General features: G+C 41.3%; 1 protein-coding gene across 3 annotated transcripts in view; it reads right to left on the reverse strand.

Annotated features, from left to right (window-relative positions):
- Positions 1-18,893, reverse strand: part of agap3 (ArfGAP with GTPase domain, ankyrin repeat and PH domain 3) — a 111,468-nt gene that overhangs the window by 23,181 nt on the left and 69,394 nt on the right. For all 3 annotated transcript variants that reach the window (XM_046407332.1, XM_046407333.1, XM_046407331.1), the window contains exons 10-13: positions 17,459-17,563; positions 15,389-15,560; positions 7,896-8,045; positions 1,563-1,718 (exon numbers count right to left, since the gene is read on the reverse strand). In XM_046407332.1, coding sequence (XP_046263288.1) covers positions 1,563-1,718; positions 7,896-8,045; positions 15,389-15,560; positions 17,459-17,563 — 583 coding nt within the window. The remainder of the gene's footprint in view (positions 1-1,562; positions 1,719-7,895; positions 8,046-15,388; positions 15,561-17,458; positions 17,564-18,893) is intronic.

The raw sequence follows: 18,893 nt of genomic DNA on the forward strand, positions 1-18,893 counted from the left end.
GTCACATAAAACAGAAGTAATAGACAAGACTCCTAAACTATGCTGGGAGCTGATGACTGCTTCTGCACATGGTGAATGTAAGTGATCTACAAAATGCTCTGATCTGAGATTAACTTTCACCAGTATTCTGGTGTGACCAGATAGACACTAGATTGGCAACAAAAACAGCACCACTTATCTCTGAGGTCCCAATGATGTTCACTCCAAACAACAATGTGGTCAACAGACCCATTCAGACTTTAAAGAGAAGCTGTCAGCGTCCATGATAAAAAAGTATAATGATTATAAATGCTTAGCCCCATTTAGGAGGCGTCAATGCCATTGTTGTTGTTATCCAGCGTATCAATCTTGTTGATTGATCATCCCACTCTGGTGACATCAGTTTTATGGCCTCTGAAATGCGTCCCTGTGTTTTCACAATGCCATCCAATTAGGTTGCTCCATTCATCATTGGGCTGGAGAATCATTATTAATTGGGTGGAGAGTCGACTGCCACTCCCCTGCTGAGGAGGGCCACGGCTTCTGGAGATCAGGCCATTCAGACTATGGTGAAGGAAATGGGGGCCATGAGGGTGCACTGTGTGTCTGTGTCCGTGTGTGTGAGTGTGTGTGGGTGTGGGGGTTCTCGCATTGAGACAGAAGAATACACACCTTTATATACTTTTACACACTTTTAGATACTTTATGGGTGTATTCAGTCTCAATATAGAGAATCACATGCTCTTTATTTAATAAGAAAGTGGAGCCAGTGTGTGTCTGCCTTGTGGCTCTTCCTGAGGTTTTCTTTTCCTGTTTTTTTGGGGTGAGTTTTTCCTCACTCGATATCAAGGGTCTAAGGTCAAAGTATATCGTTCATTGTACAGACTGTAAAGCCCACTGAGACACTGTTGCCTGTGATTAAAGGCTGTAAAAATAAAACTGACTAAATTTAGCATACATTTAATTCAAGAACAAATGAATAAATTAAGAAAATAATGTTCCTTAAGCAATTTGTCACACTAACTCCACCTTTTGCCTGCTCAAGAGTATCTACATGACTGCTCTAATAAACGTATGGCATATCTCTGATTCTTTCTTTCACCTGTAAACTGTAGTACTCAGGTTTGCACCGTCCCCCAAATCCCACCCACCTCAGTGCAGGAATACAGACAAACCAACATGAGTCGTTAGTGCACCTCCTGCACATGATCCCTCACTGGCTTCCCAACAGCAAAAAGTGCTAATTGTGTTGGTTGGCAACCACAACAAATTTTGTGCACTGAAGAAGTAGCTCAAACATCTTTGGGTTTTACTCCTGTGAGCTGAACATATTGTTGATGTTAAGTTTTGTGAAAATCTTAACCAAAATTCCATACAATTAGCGAAAGAAATTGAAATTAAGGCACAGTATTTCTCTCCACCGTAGATTTCAAAAACGTATCTAAAACACGTGAAAGGACACAAACACAGCTATTGGTAAGTACATGTTTTGCCAGTTTAGCACCTGTGTGTACCATGGACAACCTTTTGTGTTACAGAGATTTTGGCCATCTCAAAACCTTGGTGAAGCGACTGTGATGTACCTTCATTGCCTGCAGATAAGCCGTCCGGCTTCGTGATGCCCGTGCTCTTTTTCCGTCTGTGCTTCTTGCGGTTGGCGTGTGGCGAAGGAGGTGGCTCAAGTTTAGGACTTGTGGCGTTGCCCACATTGGAACTGGCAGGATCACTCACGCCATTGGCTGGAAAAAACGCAGACAGGGAACTATTTAAAACTAATTAATGTTAAACAAATATGATCAAATATGATTTTTTTTCCCAGTTTATCTCTCTCTCATTGTCACAGCTTCAGCTTGGCATTTTCAGTTCCATACTGACTGGGCACAACTCCACAACGTTTGTTCAGTGATATAAAAACACACTGGAGCAATAATGATGCAACAGCACTCAAGTAGTTATATAAACCTTTAAAACACACCTGGTGCAAGAGTACTAAGCTCTGCTTATCGTCCAGATTATATTTAAAGTTTCAAGAAAATTACAGTCAAAATCGGGACATTTTCAAATGACATTATTTGAAAATTACAAACAGTGAGCAAAATGTTTTGTTTAACTTTAACTATAGCCAGTGGAAAAATGAAGGGAAACACTGAAATGAGGAAAACTAAGGTTATTAAGAGGTCATATGTATTGCCATGATGAACAATAATATATGGATAAAGAATAGAAGATGGATGAAGAGCAAGAGTGTGATTGAAAAATAATAATAAAAAAAATCACTTAATGAAATATCAACTAGAAATTGCTCCTGCAGAGTGCTGTGGTATCTTTTTGGCTCTGGATTATTTTTTGTGCTTCATGATGGCTGTTAATTCACTAATAATTGTTCTCAGGTGAAGCCACAAGTCATGCAAAGAATCAGCGTGTACGAGTATAAAATGGAGACAGGATTTGAAAAAGACAATTTCTTTAAAAATATAAACTAAGCTGACGACTTCAATTTAACTCCAAAAATGTCTCACTGTGCATGACATGTATGAATGCATGAATCACTTGTGAGATGACAATAAATAATGAATGACACAAAGCTTCATGCACAGCAGAAGCAGACTTGTCACATCCTTAAAATGCAGCAGTAAAAGTTGGAAATGGCTTTAAGTACTCTAAAGGTAACTGTGTGGCTGTGGCTTTAGACAGAGTGAAGGACAGGTACGGGGCTATCAGTGAACAAATGGTTACCTTAGTTAGCCTGCGGCAAAGCTCTCTATATGACTATGTCTTAGAGTGACAGGGGGCTAAGAGCCGGCTTTGTTTCTTGTAAGTGATTTTATAAATGTGATATTAACCTGTGCTACCGTTGGGCAAAGGAATAGGAGGGATGGGACGAGAGTAGGGGGCTGTCAGCTTGCCATCTTTCTGATTTCCTGACATTTGACATCACTTTCCCCTCTTTCCCCCTCCGGATGCCATTATGAATCTGGGAGTGGGGGCCCGGGGCCTGGGGGAAGCAGGGAGGGAGGGCCGGTAGATGGGCCCCATATTGCTCTCCTCTTACCACCCTGTGTGGTGCTGGCAGCCTCCTCCATTGTCTCCCATCAAAAGCTCATTGTAGTGTGGCAAACTCCATTCATTTCCCTGTGCACCGTCCCAGCCCCAGGGGTGGAGTGCAGGAGGACAAGGGGCTCAGGGATTATTGCTGTTGTCGTTGCCAGTTGCACATGCTATAATGTGCGGCACTGTGCCATTAGCCAGTGTACAACATTAGGCCTAATTCGGTCATTACCTTTAGGGAGATGGGGCTCTCTTGGAGGAGTAAGATGGGCTCAGCAGGGGATTGAAGATGCTAACGTGGGGGGAGAGCGGAGCTCAGAGGGCCTGGGGATGCATTTTTTGAGTGTGGGCAAAATATAGGAGACAACACCTGAGACACACGATGTTATCTCTGCACTCAACTTGAACATTAATCTTCATGAGAGCTGATGATACAAACAAGAATATCATTACTGGAAAAAAAAAGTTGTTAGTAGGAACCATCTTTAGAGGGAGTATTAATATTTCAACATAAATTGTGAAGTGCTACTTGAAAAATAATAATAGTGATTATATTCCATCACATTAATAAACATAATATTGGGGCTCGTGCTGGACTACATACATTAGGCTCTCTGGTGTTTTGAATGGCAGCACGCAGCCACACATGTAGCAGCTCGTAGTCGAGGCGTCTGTTTCAATTTCCCTGCTCTCTTACAACAGCCCCCCTGAGACGAGTCATTAGCTGGCTCAGACAGCTGGGGGCACAGGGGTCCTACATGTGCCCCCCCCCCCCTCAACCACCACCACCACACTCCCCACCCCTCCAAACCCTCTGCTTCCTCCTCCCTCTCCATCTCGGCGTCTGTCCCGCCAGCACAGCTCCGTATGGCGGGTGGAAGACTTGAGCTCCAACCTGCCTCCAACGTGACAGCCAGCATTTGTTTAATGTCGCTTGAGGTTAAAGGGGAGGGCTGCCCCTCAGGGGCCCCAACCATGTCATAAACACCTCTAATTATCAATTTTCTGCCCCTAATGTTGTGGAAAATAACTCTGGCCCCACTCATCCAGCACCTGAAACATATACAGGGTTTGTCCCCTTTGTTTGCACCAATCAGGCTTTAGGAAGTCTATAACATGAAGGTATAGAGGCAGGAATCAGACAAAAGTACAAATGTACAGCACACATCACTGAGCAATAATATCAAAGCACCAGAAACTTTATGCCTCTGTTTAGCTTTATGTCTCATTTCCTGCCTTTAAATGGCTCTCAGCTCTAATCTATGCATGACTGGTACAGTACATTTCTTAAGTTGAGAATTGGACTGATTCTGTATTCAATGTTGCATTATTAGCTAGCAGTTAGTGTGAAAGAGGGCCATCAGGACCAAGCTGGGTAATGAAGCACACTGGGGATCAGGAGTCTCTTTCCCACTCAGCCAAGATCACCTGGGCCGCAGAATGGGTATCAGCCTAACCTGTGATTACACTGTATTACACTCCCACCACAGAGATAGTGAGATAGTAGTTTAAATATGCTTCTGAATGAAGACTTTTGGGTGAGACAAAGAGGAGGCTGCTAACAGCTTCCTGCCTTTACCAATGCCACACTGAGAATGAATGAGAATGAAAAAGGGTGAGAGAGAGCGAGACAGAGGGTGAGATGAAGAGGAGGAGGAGGAGGAGTAGGAGGAGGAGGAGGAGGAGGGGAGTCATTTCATTGTTATTCAAGAGGCTCCGGGTGAGGAGCACTATGATTCCGCCAGGCCCCTTGACATGGCAGCCCTGCCTGTCCTCAATCAAAGCCAACGGCGGCAATTAATGGCAAAAATTAGAAACAATCACTGCCTCCCCCTTATTATCTTCAATTAGAGCGTACTAATCAAGGCCTGATCGCGCTCTGCTGCTCTCTCCAAACTAAATGTCAAACTTCATTACGGCCTGGCGTAGAAATCAAACACCCCACATGCTATCACCCTCGCATCGGGAGGCCAAGGTATAATACACAGTGCCACAGGAAAAGGCTATCTGTGCATTAACTAACTGCGTTCTGATATTTAAACTTCCAGGAGAAAAAGCACTTATATATACATATATATATATATATATAACAGAGTGGAGGCATAAGTGTCTTAAATGACGGAAATAAAGGAAGAAACAATGCAGACTTTTCATGGATAAAAATAACGCTGTGATAAGTTAGTGCATAATTATCATAAAAGTAAAGACATTTTGTATTAAAACTCATATGGTTAAAAATGTAACATTTGGAAGAAAACAGCAAACAGAAAAAAAAACAAACAAAAAAACAAAACAAAATCGCACTTTATTGTTCTATATATTATTTTACTTTATTTTACCCACAGGCTAAAATCACACTTTCAATTTGCTTGTTTTGATAATATTAAGATATTAAATGTATTATCAAACATAACCAAAAAAAAGCAAGAATCCTCACATTTCAGAAGCTGTAACTGGTGAAAATTTTAGACCCGCCCCCCCACCAAAAACAATTAACTAATTATCCAAATTGTGGCTGATTAATTTTCTGTACATCAACTTAAGTGAACTATTAACAAGCTAATTATTTCAAGTCAGGTCAAACAAAATCATGTGATTTAAAAAAGAATTAGTTCCACACTTTAGAGAGGTTTTAGCATAATTTCTCTTGTTATATATATGCATTGTCGCAAGGAGAACTGTGACGATATCTTGGTCTTCTAATGATAGTAAGAGTCTGAATTAATTAATTATTGAACCATTACCCATGGAGAGCACTGCAGTAATCTTTTGCCTTTGGAAAAAGTGACACTCCTCACTCTTAGTCCATGGTTCAAGTTATTGTCATCAGTGAACACATCACATTGCTCAGACGACTGTTTGAGCCCCCTGCTTTTAATTCAGGTTCAAAGATTGAGGTGAAACAAGGAGAGCAGGATCTAAACAAGCATTCGGTGCATTAAGAATGGGTGTCTTTATGAATGCAAGCAACAGAAAAATTGGGCCAGGATTTAATCAAAAATCTGCGCTCAATATTCAAGAGACATTACTACCTCTGCTTGTGCCTTTTGCCCAATAGGTTTACAAATGAGGACATTCTTTAAATAATATGGAAATGGTTACCTGGCTAAGATGTATTCATTCTCCAGTGAATCATCAATCTGCTGTTTTTGCATCTCAGAATCACATTTTATGTTAACCTGCAACCTTCACCAAGGATAATGGAGTGATTGGGCTTGGTTCAAGTCAATTCAAATGGCAAAACATGAGCACCCTTCTCTGTGGAACACCCTCTATTGATTATTGAAGGCACATTAGATTGAAAGATAAGAGTGTCGGCGTTTCAGTCAAATGTATGTTTTCTGATAGTCCAGTCACACTTTGCACTACAGACATACTCTGCTGCTGTAATTCAGTCCCTTCAATTAAACTGAGATATTCAAGAAAAGTTTTTGAGCTTCAAAGATGTTGCTTCCAGTGTACAAGCCTTAAACTGTCTGCACTGACTATGCACTGATTACGGCAGCCCTCCTTCCCAAGAACGAGCAACATATCTATCATTTGACGCAACGTTTCTGCTGTTATTTTCAGCTCATTTGCCTCATTCAAGCTCATTTGTGGTTACCTTAAGAGTAGCATGGAAATAATTGAAGAAAATAGAATAATGGAGCAAATTGTGGATCTGATTTAGTTGAAGGCTGGATGCTGGTTAATGAGCTATGTTAATATTGAGGGCTTTTCAGTTTACCAAACATGAAAATGGGAAATTCTGGGCCTTCTCATTTTCTCAACACAACGTTTAGAAAATTCCTATTTGTCCTGTGCAGACCGGCTGCCAAACGCACAATCTCAAGCATCCAGTATGAAGCCTTTTTTTCACCCACACACACAGTAATACAGATGCAAACACGCTCCATGAAAAAAAAAAAAACAAAACCTCACATACAAACAGCTACACACGAAAAAAATTCAGCGAGAACACACACTCGCGCTCATTTATTTGAGGACCCCACGAATCTAAGTAATTCTGCTTTGGGCATGCTGCTGATGGGAGACAGGGGTAGGGGGTGATGGAAGTGCCTGCGTCCAGGCTGAATTGATCGTTTGGCAGCTCCAAATGAGAGACAGGCTTGTCTGCGGAACCACGAGGGCCGTGCAGTTGGACTCCAGCAGCGCTCGTAAAGTGCGCTCTTTAAACTGCCGGGGCCCCTGGGAGCCCATGGGGAGGGGGGGAGCCGCCGCCGTGCTAATGAGAACTACCAGAGTGCAAACATGCATGGAAATGACTGTTATTCTGTTGATGTGCATTTAAGTGCTTTTTTACTGCCAACCACAAAGAGAGGGAAATAACTGGTGATGAATGGTACCCCCAAAAAGCATTCATTTTCCTCTTCGGAAGAAAAGAGAGGAAAACAGACAAAAGAGGAGGGGGGGGGATAAGAGTAAGATGGAAGGTAAAGACAGGATGGGTGGGGTGGGGTGTGTGTGTGTAGACATGCATGGTGAATATATTATCTTACTTCAGTCAAGTACAGTGACAAGGTGCAACGTGGCACAGAGGCAGTAAGTGGAGATGCATCAATGGCAGCAAGTTAAGCTTCACTGTTCCTCTCCTGTGAACACACCACTTCTATCAAACAGCAACAGCCAAAAAGGTCACAGCGCTCAGAGCCCTGATCACCTAATTATGAAAACGAGGCTTGTTCCACCTGTCAAGGCAACTCAGGAAATGGCATCTCCAGTATGCCATACATGTTAGATCAGATCCATTCATTTTGTTTTAATTCACTTGAGTGGTATTCATGTGTATGGTTTTTGGATTTTTCGACTGGACTACTCATGGTGAGCACTCTGAAAGAGATTTAAAAAGCTGAGGGTGGAGGTCTTACGGGCTCCGCTGCTTGTACTGGTGTTGATGGCTTCATTCCACTGGTCGGCGCTGGACACGGAGAAGGAGCGTTGGTGCATGCCATCTTTACTGCCGCCGAACACCGACACGCCCGTCTGGAGGGATGTGCTACTGTTGGAGTGAGGAGCGCCTGGAAAATAAGTGACAGACGCGAGAAGATGAATCCTGATTTCTTAAGTTCTTTGCAGCTGTTTGAATTATGAACATATTCTGGCAGGACTATTTTCTTTCAAACAATAAAGTCTATAAAGAAGCGATAATGGTGTAATGGAGTTTTTGGTAGTTTCTACAGCACTGCAATGCTGCTGCCACCTTATTTGTGCACATCCCTCAGTCAAACAACCTCACACACACACACACACACACACACACAGACGAAACCCCTCTCCCTCCGCCTCTGCCTCTAATTAGCCCTTAATTAACAAGATACACTCTGAACGCTAATTATCTCGCCTCATCCCTCTGACTGCCACATCGATCTCCACTGGCGTCAGCAGGCGCTCTCTCCCTAACTTCCAATCAGGCGAGCCACGGACGCCTGGCTCTCTTTACTAATTCATGGGTTAGGCTGCACCATGTGGGGTCCTTCCCTCCTGTTCGCGAGCAGTCGCTACAACACATCCTAACTACTCTGAAAAACTCATCCATTCACTTACTGTCATGTGAGGGGGACCAGAATAACCTGCTTAAGCTACAAAACACACCAAACTGAATACATTTATGTAATGTAATGCAAGAATTTGGAATTTTCTTTCCAAAAAATTGGTTTAACTGCAGTAAAGATAATGTTGCACTAATAACATATTTTGTATGACTTGTAAGAAAAGATGTGTTATTTTTAAATAAAAGCAGCCACCAGAGAAGTTCATTTTCACTGTAACAATAAATTACAGGCAGCACAGCTACATTCTAAAAACAATACAATTTAATGAGGTACATAGATATTGCTTTGACACGGAAAGGTTAAAATTTCAGAGGTTTTGTTTTGGGAAACAAGCCATATCTCTGATCTTCGCAACAATGCTTCCTCATCTTACAGGTATCACACATCAAGGCCTTTTATTCAATAATTACGAGAGAATATCAGTTTCTGATTGAGGTGACAATAACAGAAAATATAGAGTGTGGGTCGTGTGTAAAGTAAACTAAGCGGCACGGGTGCTTGTTAGGATAATATGTCCTACTCATTATCTAGAGTAATAAGTGTATCAAATTCACATAATCATGTCTAATTAGTATCAGTAATTATCTTGTTGGGACCAGGAATATTAATCTTCAGGTCCCAGAGGGGAGGGAGCAGAATCGCAGCAAGAATGGGAGAGAGAGCGAGGGAATCACGCTGAGGAGCACTGACTAAATTAGCATGCTGAAATCAGAGCAGAGGAAGAGGAGGAGGAGGAGGAGGAGGAGAAGGAGGTGGAGAGAGAGATGGAGCTGAGGAATACGGAAAGAAAATGTGAAACTTTGTTTTTTAAAAAGTCATTGATAAACGATACACGAAATTAGCTCCTGGCTTCGACAAAGAGGCTTCTAATGGCTTTTATCATGAAGAAATTCATTAAAACATAAGGAATATTTACAAATGTGATTTTTAAGACAACATTACAGTTTTCGAAGACTACATATTACGCAGATTAATGTTTATCAGTATCATTGTTTAGAGGTAATTCTTTATTTCTGCCATAAAGATCAACATTTAATTATTTCCAAAGTGTGAAGTTTGATTCTATGACACCTTAAAAAAAAAGAGAACAAGAAAAAAAAAAGAAGAAAAAAACTGTTAGATAACTACAAGGCAACTTCGATTGATATTTAAAATTCAACAATCACGTCTAATTGTCAAATTGGATGCTAATGATTAATGAATTATACATGGCTGTATCCATTAGTCCCCAGAGACCACTCCTGCATAAAGGGGAGGATAATGTAATTACAGTGGAGAAATAATCAGCTTGTGGCATTAAAAGAGCACTGTACTCGCAGCTCCAGCCAGGCCTGACTCCAGTCTGTTTCACAGCACCACCACAGTGGACTGACAGTGATGAACGTGACAACTGCAAATTGAGGTCCAAAGGGTTCGATCTGACGCTGAATGTTGCTGACTTTGGTGATCTTAAGAGTGACTTGAATGTCAAATACAAATACGTCAAGAATATTCAGTTTTAGAGCAATAAATGTTTAAAAACTATGGCGCAAACACAAAATTTTAGTAGCAAATGAGTGTGACTGTTACTACAAAGGAGCAAAAAGCACTGTTTCATTAAAGCCGTCTGCCAGCACAACATAATTTGATGACATCCTAACATTTTTTGAGTACACCAAACATTCATTTTGTCTTTTCTCTATCTGTGAATGTATCTTTCTTATTTTTGTGGCAAAAATTCACAGTGAGGTTCAAGGCATTTACTGTAAAACTGCATGAGATGGTAGAATTAGATTTACTGTACAAGTACAATTATAAGAGCACTTTCATTTTCTGCCACTTTATACTTGTATTCCACTGTATTTCAGAGGGTACTTTTTATCCTGCTACATTTACTCAACAGCTTTAGTTACAAGTTACTATAATAATAAACAAAGTAAAACTAATGATAAACAAAAAAATATCAGTTTTTAAAATGTATTTTTTTAATTGGTTTAGTAGGTTAGAGCTACTAAACAGCATGAAGTAATAAAAATTAGCACCAGCCACAACGTTAAAATGCTTCTTTCACTATTATATATTATTTCACTATTATTATCAGTAATAATAGCACAATATTTAATAATATAACAGCAAAACCAGCCATATGTTACATAATAAGTTTTACTTTTGATACTTTAAGTACATTTCAATGGCAATATGTCTGTGCTTCTACTTAAGTGCAATTTTGATAAAGGTCTTTTACTTTTAAGAGTGTTTTTTCACATGAGGATGATGCCATTATTACTTAAATAAAAAATACTTCTTCAACAGCTGCAACCGCATTTCATAGTTAAGTCCTCTGTGATTCTCAACAAAATTAATAATAAAAATCAAAAGTACAGGGCATTATCAGTGTTTCCTGCTGACTGTATTGTCATGTATATAAAGAGATAACAAAAGCCATATAGTGTGTTCTGCAGGCTATCCAGGGCTGGGGTGTTAAGTAGAGGCGATGGATTAGTGGGGAGCAGCGCTGCCTCGCTTCTCATTTCTCTTTAGGCCGGGCCGTCAGTGGGTTGATGAGCCGTGACGAGGCCTGACCCCTCCGTGGAGTTGTTGCCATTATGTACAAGTAGTGGGATAATGAAGCATTCATGGTAATGTGGGCCGGGCAGCACATCATCTGCGGCTGTGTGTAATCTACCAACATCATCCTGACCAACGCCCAGACATCCCCCCACTCTCCAGACCTGATGCCGCCAGTCCTACACAAGTTGCTTAGATATTTATATTCTTACCTGTGCATTATTTGTTGTACTTACACAAACCATACGCATTCAATTTTCACTTTAACTCTTGCGTATTTTACTTGTTTTAGGTATCTTGCTTTTTGAAAGTCTTCATAAGTCTTCATTTAGGCCTTAAAGCATGCCTTTTATGTTGTCAGGGGGCGTTTTGCATTTGGCATTTCCAGCACATAAGTGCTGCAATGTTAAATGATGAATTTGATATAATTTCATCTCAGTTGAAGCCAGGCAATCAAAAAAAACTGTAGACAGAAGAAAAGTAAAAAATAAAAAATGTAATTAATAGGGTTAAAAAACACTAAATCAGTGAGGGGCGGTGTTAATGATAGAGTACTTCATCTCATCTCGTAGTAGCTACAGGAGGCCTGGTTGGACAAGTGTCAGAAAAACAAGTCTTATGTTGGTCTTAGCAGGGCCTGATGGTCAGTGAGTCTGTTGCTACTGGTTCTACAGTGCTATGGAGCAGGAGACAAATTATGGTACGGTCCTGTCTAGGGAATGAGCTTAACAATCTCCACTTCACATGCATCCCCCCCGCCCCAGGATTGATTCAAAGTGACTGAGCCCATTAATACTTTGTACAATGTATCTGTCGCCGGTGACACGGCAGGATGCGTGTTAACAGGGAGGATCATATTTAAAATGGTTCCGCTCAGCACCCAGCAAAGGAATTAAACCTGGCCCGCTCGGCGAACTCCTGGGCGCATGCGTTCTCTCATTTACTCTCTGTCTTCTCAGGCTCTCTTCTTCATCTTCCCATCTCCCCCATCCACTCCGCCCCTCCTTCTCTCTGTCGCTATCCCTCTTCTCCCAGTGATTATAAAGGTCTTTAGATCTAAGGAATGAATGAATTACCAAAGGCACAGACAAGGCTTGTGATTTGGACGACGTGAAAGAAAAATTACCCCTTTGTTCCCTTCATCAATTGCACGTCTAATGAAATCAAAATCCCGATCACATAATCAGAAGAGGGTCCTCCACCCAGAGAGAGACCTGATGTGATTTGTAACCTTTCTTTTCCTACATGGAGATTAAGGCAAATCTCCCTCACATTGTTCCCTGATGCACAAATGGATGGCAACTAAAAATTTTGTCATTGAGTTTCCTATAAACTAACAGCAGGAGGAAAACAACATTGTTGTGTTAGGAGAAAAAAGAACAAATCAGCTGATGCTATTTTACCAAAAGCTGGTCTGGCCTGTTTTTCAAGGCCCTTTGTCTGCCCCAATGACTCCCTCCCCAACCCAGCGCTCAAGGTTAACAGTTTGTGGGATGGAACAACCTCGATCCAACGTCCTCTGCTCTGTAAACTCCTACATCTTTCTGCTTTTGACTGATTAACCCATTCAGCAGTAGCAGCACCTTGGCTAGGTTTAACAGTAACCGGCATGGACAGTGCTGATGGTCCCTGCCGACCCGCATTTGGCTCTGCGGTTAGCTCTAGCCCAGCTGATAGAAACAGCAAGCCCATTTCACAGCCGATGAAGGACCTCGTCTCCCTCTAGGGATCACTTTGCTAATTAGTATTAATTACTCTTAATCCTAACACCTAAATCCTATCACTTCCCTTCTGTAAGCCTGCCAGACCCTCCGCAGCCTCCGGTGGCACAGCTCAATGGGGGAAGAGCTCTATTTTTAACTGGAAAGGTGGAGAAACCCTGGCAAGGCTCAGAACCACAAGTGCTTTCAGTTGCTTTGACCCCCTCCCCCCCTCCCCAAACTAACATAGAGGATAAAAAATAACTAGGTCAGTGTTACCGTTTCAAAAACATAACAGCAAACCTTCATCTTCTGTGAGATTTACTTAAACATGAGCACGATGTTTAAAGAAAATTTTTAATTCCCTGTTCAGTAATTTAGAGAATTAATAGATTACTCACAGACACTCATTAAGTTATCATTGTGTATATTGTGAGGTAGCTAATTTGCATGAAGGAACCATATAGAAGTAGATAATTAACCTGTTGGGACTCATTTTAATGATTAATCACAAATAGAGGACATACAAAATTAGTACAATAATAAAAGACTAATTGAGTCACCATTACCTTTATACCTGTGATTTGTTTTCTCTTCTGTGTGGTGCATAAAATATGAGCGATTGCGTTTGACCAATCATGTCCATCATTTGAAATAAGAAGATAATATTAGAAGTGAAAAGGGGGGAAAATGTTGACATACATTGTGCTTAATGAACATGATGTCAAATTAAAAAACACTCAGCCCATAAAAATGTCCATGGTAATGAAAGCTCGGTGCTTCATCAAGCTCATAAAAAAGGTATTTTTAAATTTTGTTTTTTCTTTTGAATAACACTCACACTGATTGCGTGAAGTGAAGCCTCCAATTAGGACAATTGACGCATGACACACTATATAGGCATAAGTATTGGGACAACTCACCACTAGACCAACAGGGACTTTAATGACCTCACATTCTAAATACATAGGCAGCTTCCACTCTTCTGTGAAGGCTTTCCACAAGATTTTGGAGTGTTTCTGTGGGAATTTTTGCCCATTCATGCAGTAGAGCATTTGTGAGGTCAGGACCTGTTGTTCGAAGAAAGGGCCTGACTCACAATCTCTGTTCCAGTTCATCCCAAAGGTGTTGGATGAGGTTGAGGTCAGGACTCTGTGTGGGCCATTCAAGTTCTTCCACACCAAACTCATCCAACCCTGTCTTTATGGAGTTTGCTTTATGCACTGGGGCACTGGGGAAAAGGGCCTTCAACAAACTGTTGCCACGAAGTTGGAAGCATAGCATTGTCCAAAATGTCTTGGTATGCTGAAGCATTAAGATTTCCCTTCAGGGGCCCAGGGGAACCCTTGAAAAACAGCGCCATCCCAATACCTGTGTTTACATAGTGAACATATCTAAATTCATGTTATGGGTTATTTATTGTCTATTATGAAACATCTGCTACATTAAATAGAGCCAATAACACAAAGTCAGATTCATTTTATTGACTTATTAACACAGAGAAGAAGAAGGAGAGGAAGAAAAAGAAGAAGGAGAAGAAGAAGAATCAAACTTGTCACCGGTGTACAGTGAGGTTTAAAGGGTAAGTATGATATTTTGAACATGAACATAGCAGGTAACAGCTATTTGCTTTGTAAAGATATAGTAGCTTCCTGAACAGAGAGTGATGTCACACTGCCTCTGCATCTGTTGTAATCTAAGCTTCTGCTATTATTCACTTATTTATTTAGTTATTTAGGCTGGACAGCAGTGCATGCATGTTAATGCATTCTGAGTTGCGTTCTGTCCTCAACAGGGTGGTCTGGTAAGAAATATTCTCCTATTATAGATAAACAGAACACCAAAACATGTTTCTGAAACATTTTAAGCGAGAGTTAAGGCTCTATAATAACAAAATCTTGATCAGCTCTGCCTAAGTTTATAGTTTGGGCTGAGTTTCATGAGCAGTAACTGAGTGAATTTCTTTTTGGTCTAAGATTCTGATGCTCTCGTGAGATATGCAGTGAATATCATTTATTTACCATTTAACACAACAAATCTTGTCAGAGCTCTGGAATGATACATCTTCGTGTGCATGAACTACAGGTTATAAACGTCCTTGTAAAAGACAAAAATGTGAACTTTTTGGTTGTTTATTGGTCATGAGAAATGGATAACTAACAGTTATTGATATCAGCTGAAAACATGTCTAAGCCTAATGTCAATTGTATGATTTCACAAGCCTGATTAGTGTATTGCTCTCATAAGTGTTAAAAGGTCCTTCATCACATATTTCAAAGTACAAGCTCACTTACAAAAGCACTTGAGGTTTATGCTTTCTGACCACATCTACAAAACTTCACTTTAGGCTGAAACAGTAGACAAAAGTACCAATCATACTCCAACGGAATAACTCCAAAAATAGTATTTGCAGACTCATCATCATGTACAAACCAAATCTTAAATAGTACATTAATCTGTGTCTTAAATTTGAATATTACAAAATAAGAAAATAAATTAAGTTAAATAAGTTAATTTTATTATTCTAACCTTTAGTCTGATAATAAGGACAGGAAATGGTACCTGTGTTTCCTATTCCCAGCTGCAATGTGCTGCGGTCCTTGGTCAGCCCGTTGGTTTTGGGACTAGCAGTGGGTGCCACGGTGGCCACGGCTCTTGGGGGTCGCTTGCCGGGAATCTTGACTGTTGTCCTCAGCAAGTCTATCTCTTTCCCATGCACGTTCTGCATGTAGTCCTATGGAAAGTGAAGAAAGGAACATGACAATAGCTGTGAATGATCTGCACTGGGGAGGCAATCACGAAGTAACTCAAGATAATATACTGTTGTGATACATTGCTCACAATAAAAATGGTATCGCCATACGTTAATTCAGCTGTAGAAGTAGAAGTAATACGATATATTCCTGTATAGAGGTTTTGTGCCACCTCCAGCCGGCACGGTACAGAAGTAAGAGTCCAGATATTTCCAAATATTTCCCTCAGTTCAGGGAACTGATTATACACAGCAGACCAACAAGAATCCAAGAATTATGGAAGAAAAACAAATTAAAAGGCTATTCAATTTCCATCCCCATTAGTCACAACCCATCTCAGACCTTCCACTAAGGGCGTGTGATAGTGGAAAAATGATTGTAAAGCCATTATACATCACCTGTGCCCACGCCATCTCTCCCAATAGCGAAATGTTAGGCTTAATGAATGCAAACAGTCTCATTCTCTTTCAATTTGGGCATTTGATTTGGTTTAAAGCGACTACTGCCCAAATGTGGGAAGCCAAGGTGAAAATCATTGGGCTCAGCAGAAAAAGACCCAGATAGAGGCGGGCTCGGCCTTTGCCGTCCCCCCACCGGCTCCTCTGCTTTATTACCGTGTCATAAAGCACTCATTTCTTTCCCAAGCCTCCTCGCTAATTACCCAGTGAGCGCTCTCATTTCATTTTATTGCTGGAATTAACAGCCAGATCGAAGCGTGCAAAGCTATTAAGATGTGTGATTAAGCCACATTCAATTAGTTTCTACAAACAATTTAATTGATGTAGCAGATAGAATTAACAGAAGGTGATTGTGTGGATGGCTTGGCTGACTGCGAAATTAAAGGTTCCCGTCTTCCATACTCTCTCAGTCTACCTCCCTCCCTCTTTCCTTTCCTTTCCTTTCCACAGTCTCTCTTCCTCCTTTTCCCTTTCTTACTCCATCTCTGCTCCACCGCTCAAAATGAGCCCGAGCTGTTGCCGTGCTAATGTAACTGTCTCCCTTACTTCACCTCCTTCCGTAAGTCAACAGATTCATAGATTCATAGATTGCCCTGATGACCTGTAATAGCTGCAATGATCAAGAGATAGCCTGTTCAGTCAATTACATACATCACTGTAGCACAGCACTGCTCTACTAATAACCGCTTGTAAATTAAACCACTAAACACACTGTCAGCGCAACAAGGGCACACACAGGGTTCGCGTCTAACTGTTTGGCTTGTGTTCGGAGTTTGAGCTCCTTAGAGAAGAAGGTGCTGATCATATCTTTCATTTCGCCAAATTAACTAAACATCTCAAACACGTGCAGGATTGGAAGATGCAGAGAGCGATGGAAGGGACCGAAGGAGTTTTGGGGGAAGACGGGCATTTCTGAGGGTGGCACCAGGCTCCTGAGCTGCCAGGCAGCCGAGTGTTTAAGAGGTATTAGCGGCCCAGTGGGATTCTGACAAAGATGGATGTGGGAGGCTGGTCAGGCTCTGCTGCCATGTGGTGAGAACCATTATAAATACAAGGCTGCGTGGAGTCTGGGCGCGGCGGGCACGCCGCAGCACAGCCATGTCTCCATTAGCCTGCACTGGGGATGGGCACCATGGGGGGGGGGGGAGATGACCATGAGGACACCCTGTTTTTAAAGCTTTTAAGTCACTGGCTTAGCTAATATGGCTATTATATACCGTGATAAATCTCTATAGGAATCTTGAGCCTATAGGTTTGTAATCCAGTTTAATACAGTAGTGGTGGTAAATGTAATCACATCAAAAGGAAAATTCTAACATTAAAACGTCCAGCAGTACCCACAAACCCAAACAGTAGTGTAACAAGCACATACAGCTGACCGGAGAAGAGATGCAAAACGAAGATGAGGGGTTGAGACTCACATGTAAACTGGGGTGGTAAGTAAGGACGCCGTTATCACACAGCGTGACATATTTCTTTTTCCACTCCTTGTTGAGTGATTTGCCACTTCGCTTCAGGAGGATTCCCTGTAAGAGACAAGGCATCAGGGTGAGCATATGTTCTTCTCAAAGCAGCACGCTGGATAATATGAGCCATTATGGGTGTTAAATACCATAAAACCGCAAAATTGTTATTACAGATTTCTTAAGGTGGTCACATGGAACATTTTCTTTGTGGCAGAATGAAGCAAACAAACAGTGACAATTATGAAACAGTATGTAAGTTATATCAATATGCTGACAAGTTTAATCATATTGTTAGTTTTTCTTTTGCGACCGTTTCGACCTCCAAAGCTGGCTAAGTTCCTCTGGCACAGAGACCATTCAGGGAGGGAGACAATCCAATTTGCCAGACCTCCTCCCTGCATTCATACACATAACATGCTGAACTCTGGAGGACCTCTCAATCCTGGGATTAGGGAGTGTGATGTCCTCTCTTCAAAGCCCACTCAGCTCTTATTCTTTTCTACTTTATCTTCTGGGGCCTTTCAGGGCCTCAGATGGTTTCCTTATCTGCTGAGTAAATCCACTGGTAAACAATGCAGTTCCTCTGCTGGAGGTGACCAAACGCTGCTGAGTGCAAGGGCCAGGAGGCTCTCTGGGGTTAAAGAGTGAGGAGGGGCCCGCTTAATTAGGGGATTAAGCAGGGGTAATGTTTGTGCTTTTACAGCCAAGGCGTGTGTGTGTGTGTGTGTGTGTTTGTATGTGTGTGTGTGTGAGCTGAAGCAGGGGGGGTTAAAGGGTAGTATTTTGCTAGCCAGGCCCATCATGCAGGCTTTAATCCTGATTAACACATCAGGCAGAGCTGACCCTCGGTGACCTAGGCACCAGGCTGTTTGCCGACAATCATCCTAATCTGAATCCTGACACATTTGAGGGTGGGGGTAGCAGCAACTGACAGTTCTGGTCTCATGTTGGGACTCAAAAGAGTTTGGTCTTCTTCATATCTTATCAATACGCCAGGCTGTTTCTAACTTCTCACTGGACCAGGACCTTGACTGACCAGTATCAGGGTTCCCTGTATGTTCCTAAAGCTTAATAACCAAACAAATAGTAATAATAATAATAAAAAAAAAATCTTTTGACCTTGCAACGAAGAGGAAGAAAAAAGGGCAAAATAATGTTTCATGTGTTGTACATATTCAGGTAATCATTCCTTAAAAAAAACACGACTTTGATCCAAAGTAAAACGTATACAATTAAATATAAATGTTATGTTTGCATGTCTATTTTGTAGCTATTGATACTTTGTATGATTTCTCAGGAAGAAACATTGTGTCCGTCAAATCAATAAGTCGCTGACTGCCCAGACTCTTCTCAATTTAGTCAATAAAAGAACTGTAAACACATTTTAAAT

This window comes from Scatophagus argus, chromosome 13 (genome assembly GCF_020382885.2).
Source record: "Scatophagus argus isolate fScaArg1 chromosome 13, fScaArg1.pri, whole genome shotgun sequence".
NCBI classification, from domain to species: Eukaryota; Metazoa; Chordata; class Actinopteri; family Scatophagidae; genus Scatophagus; species Scatophagus argus.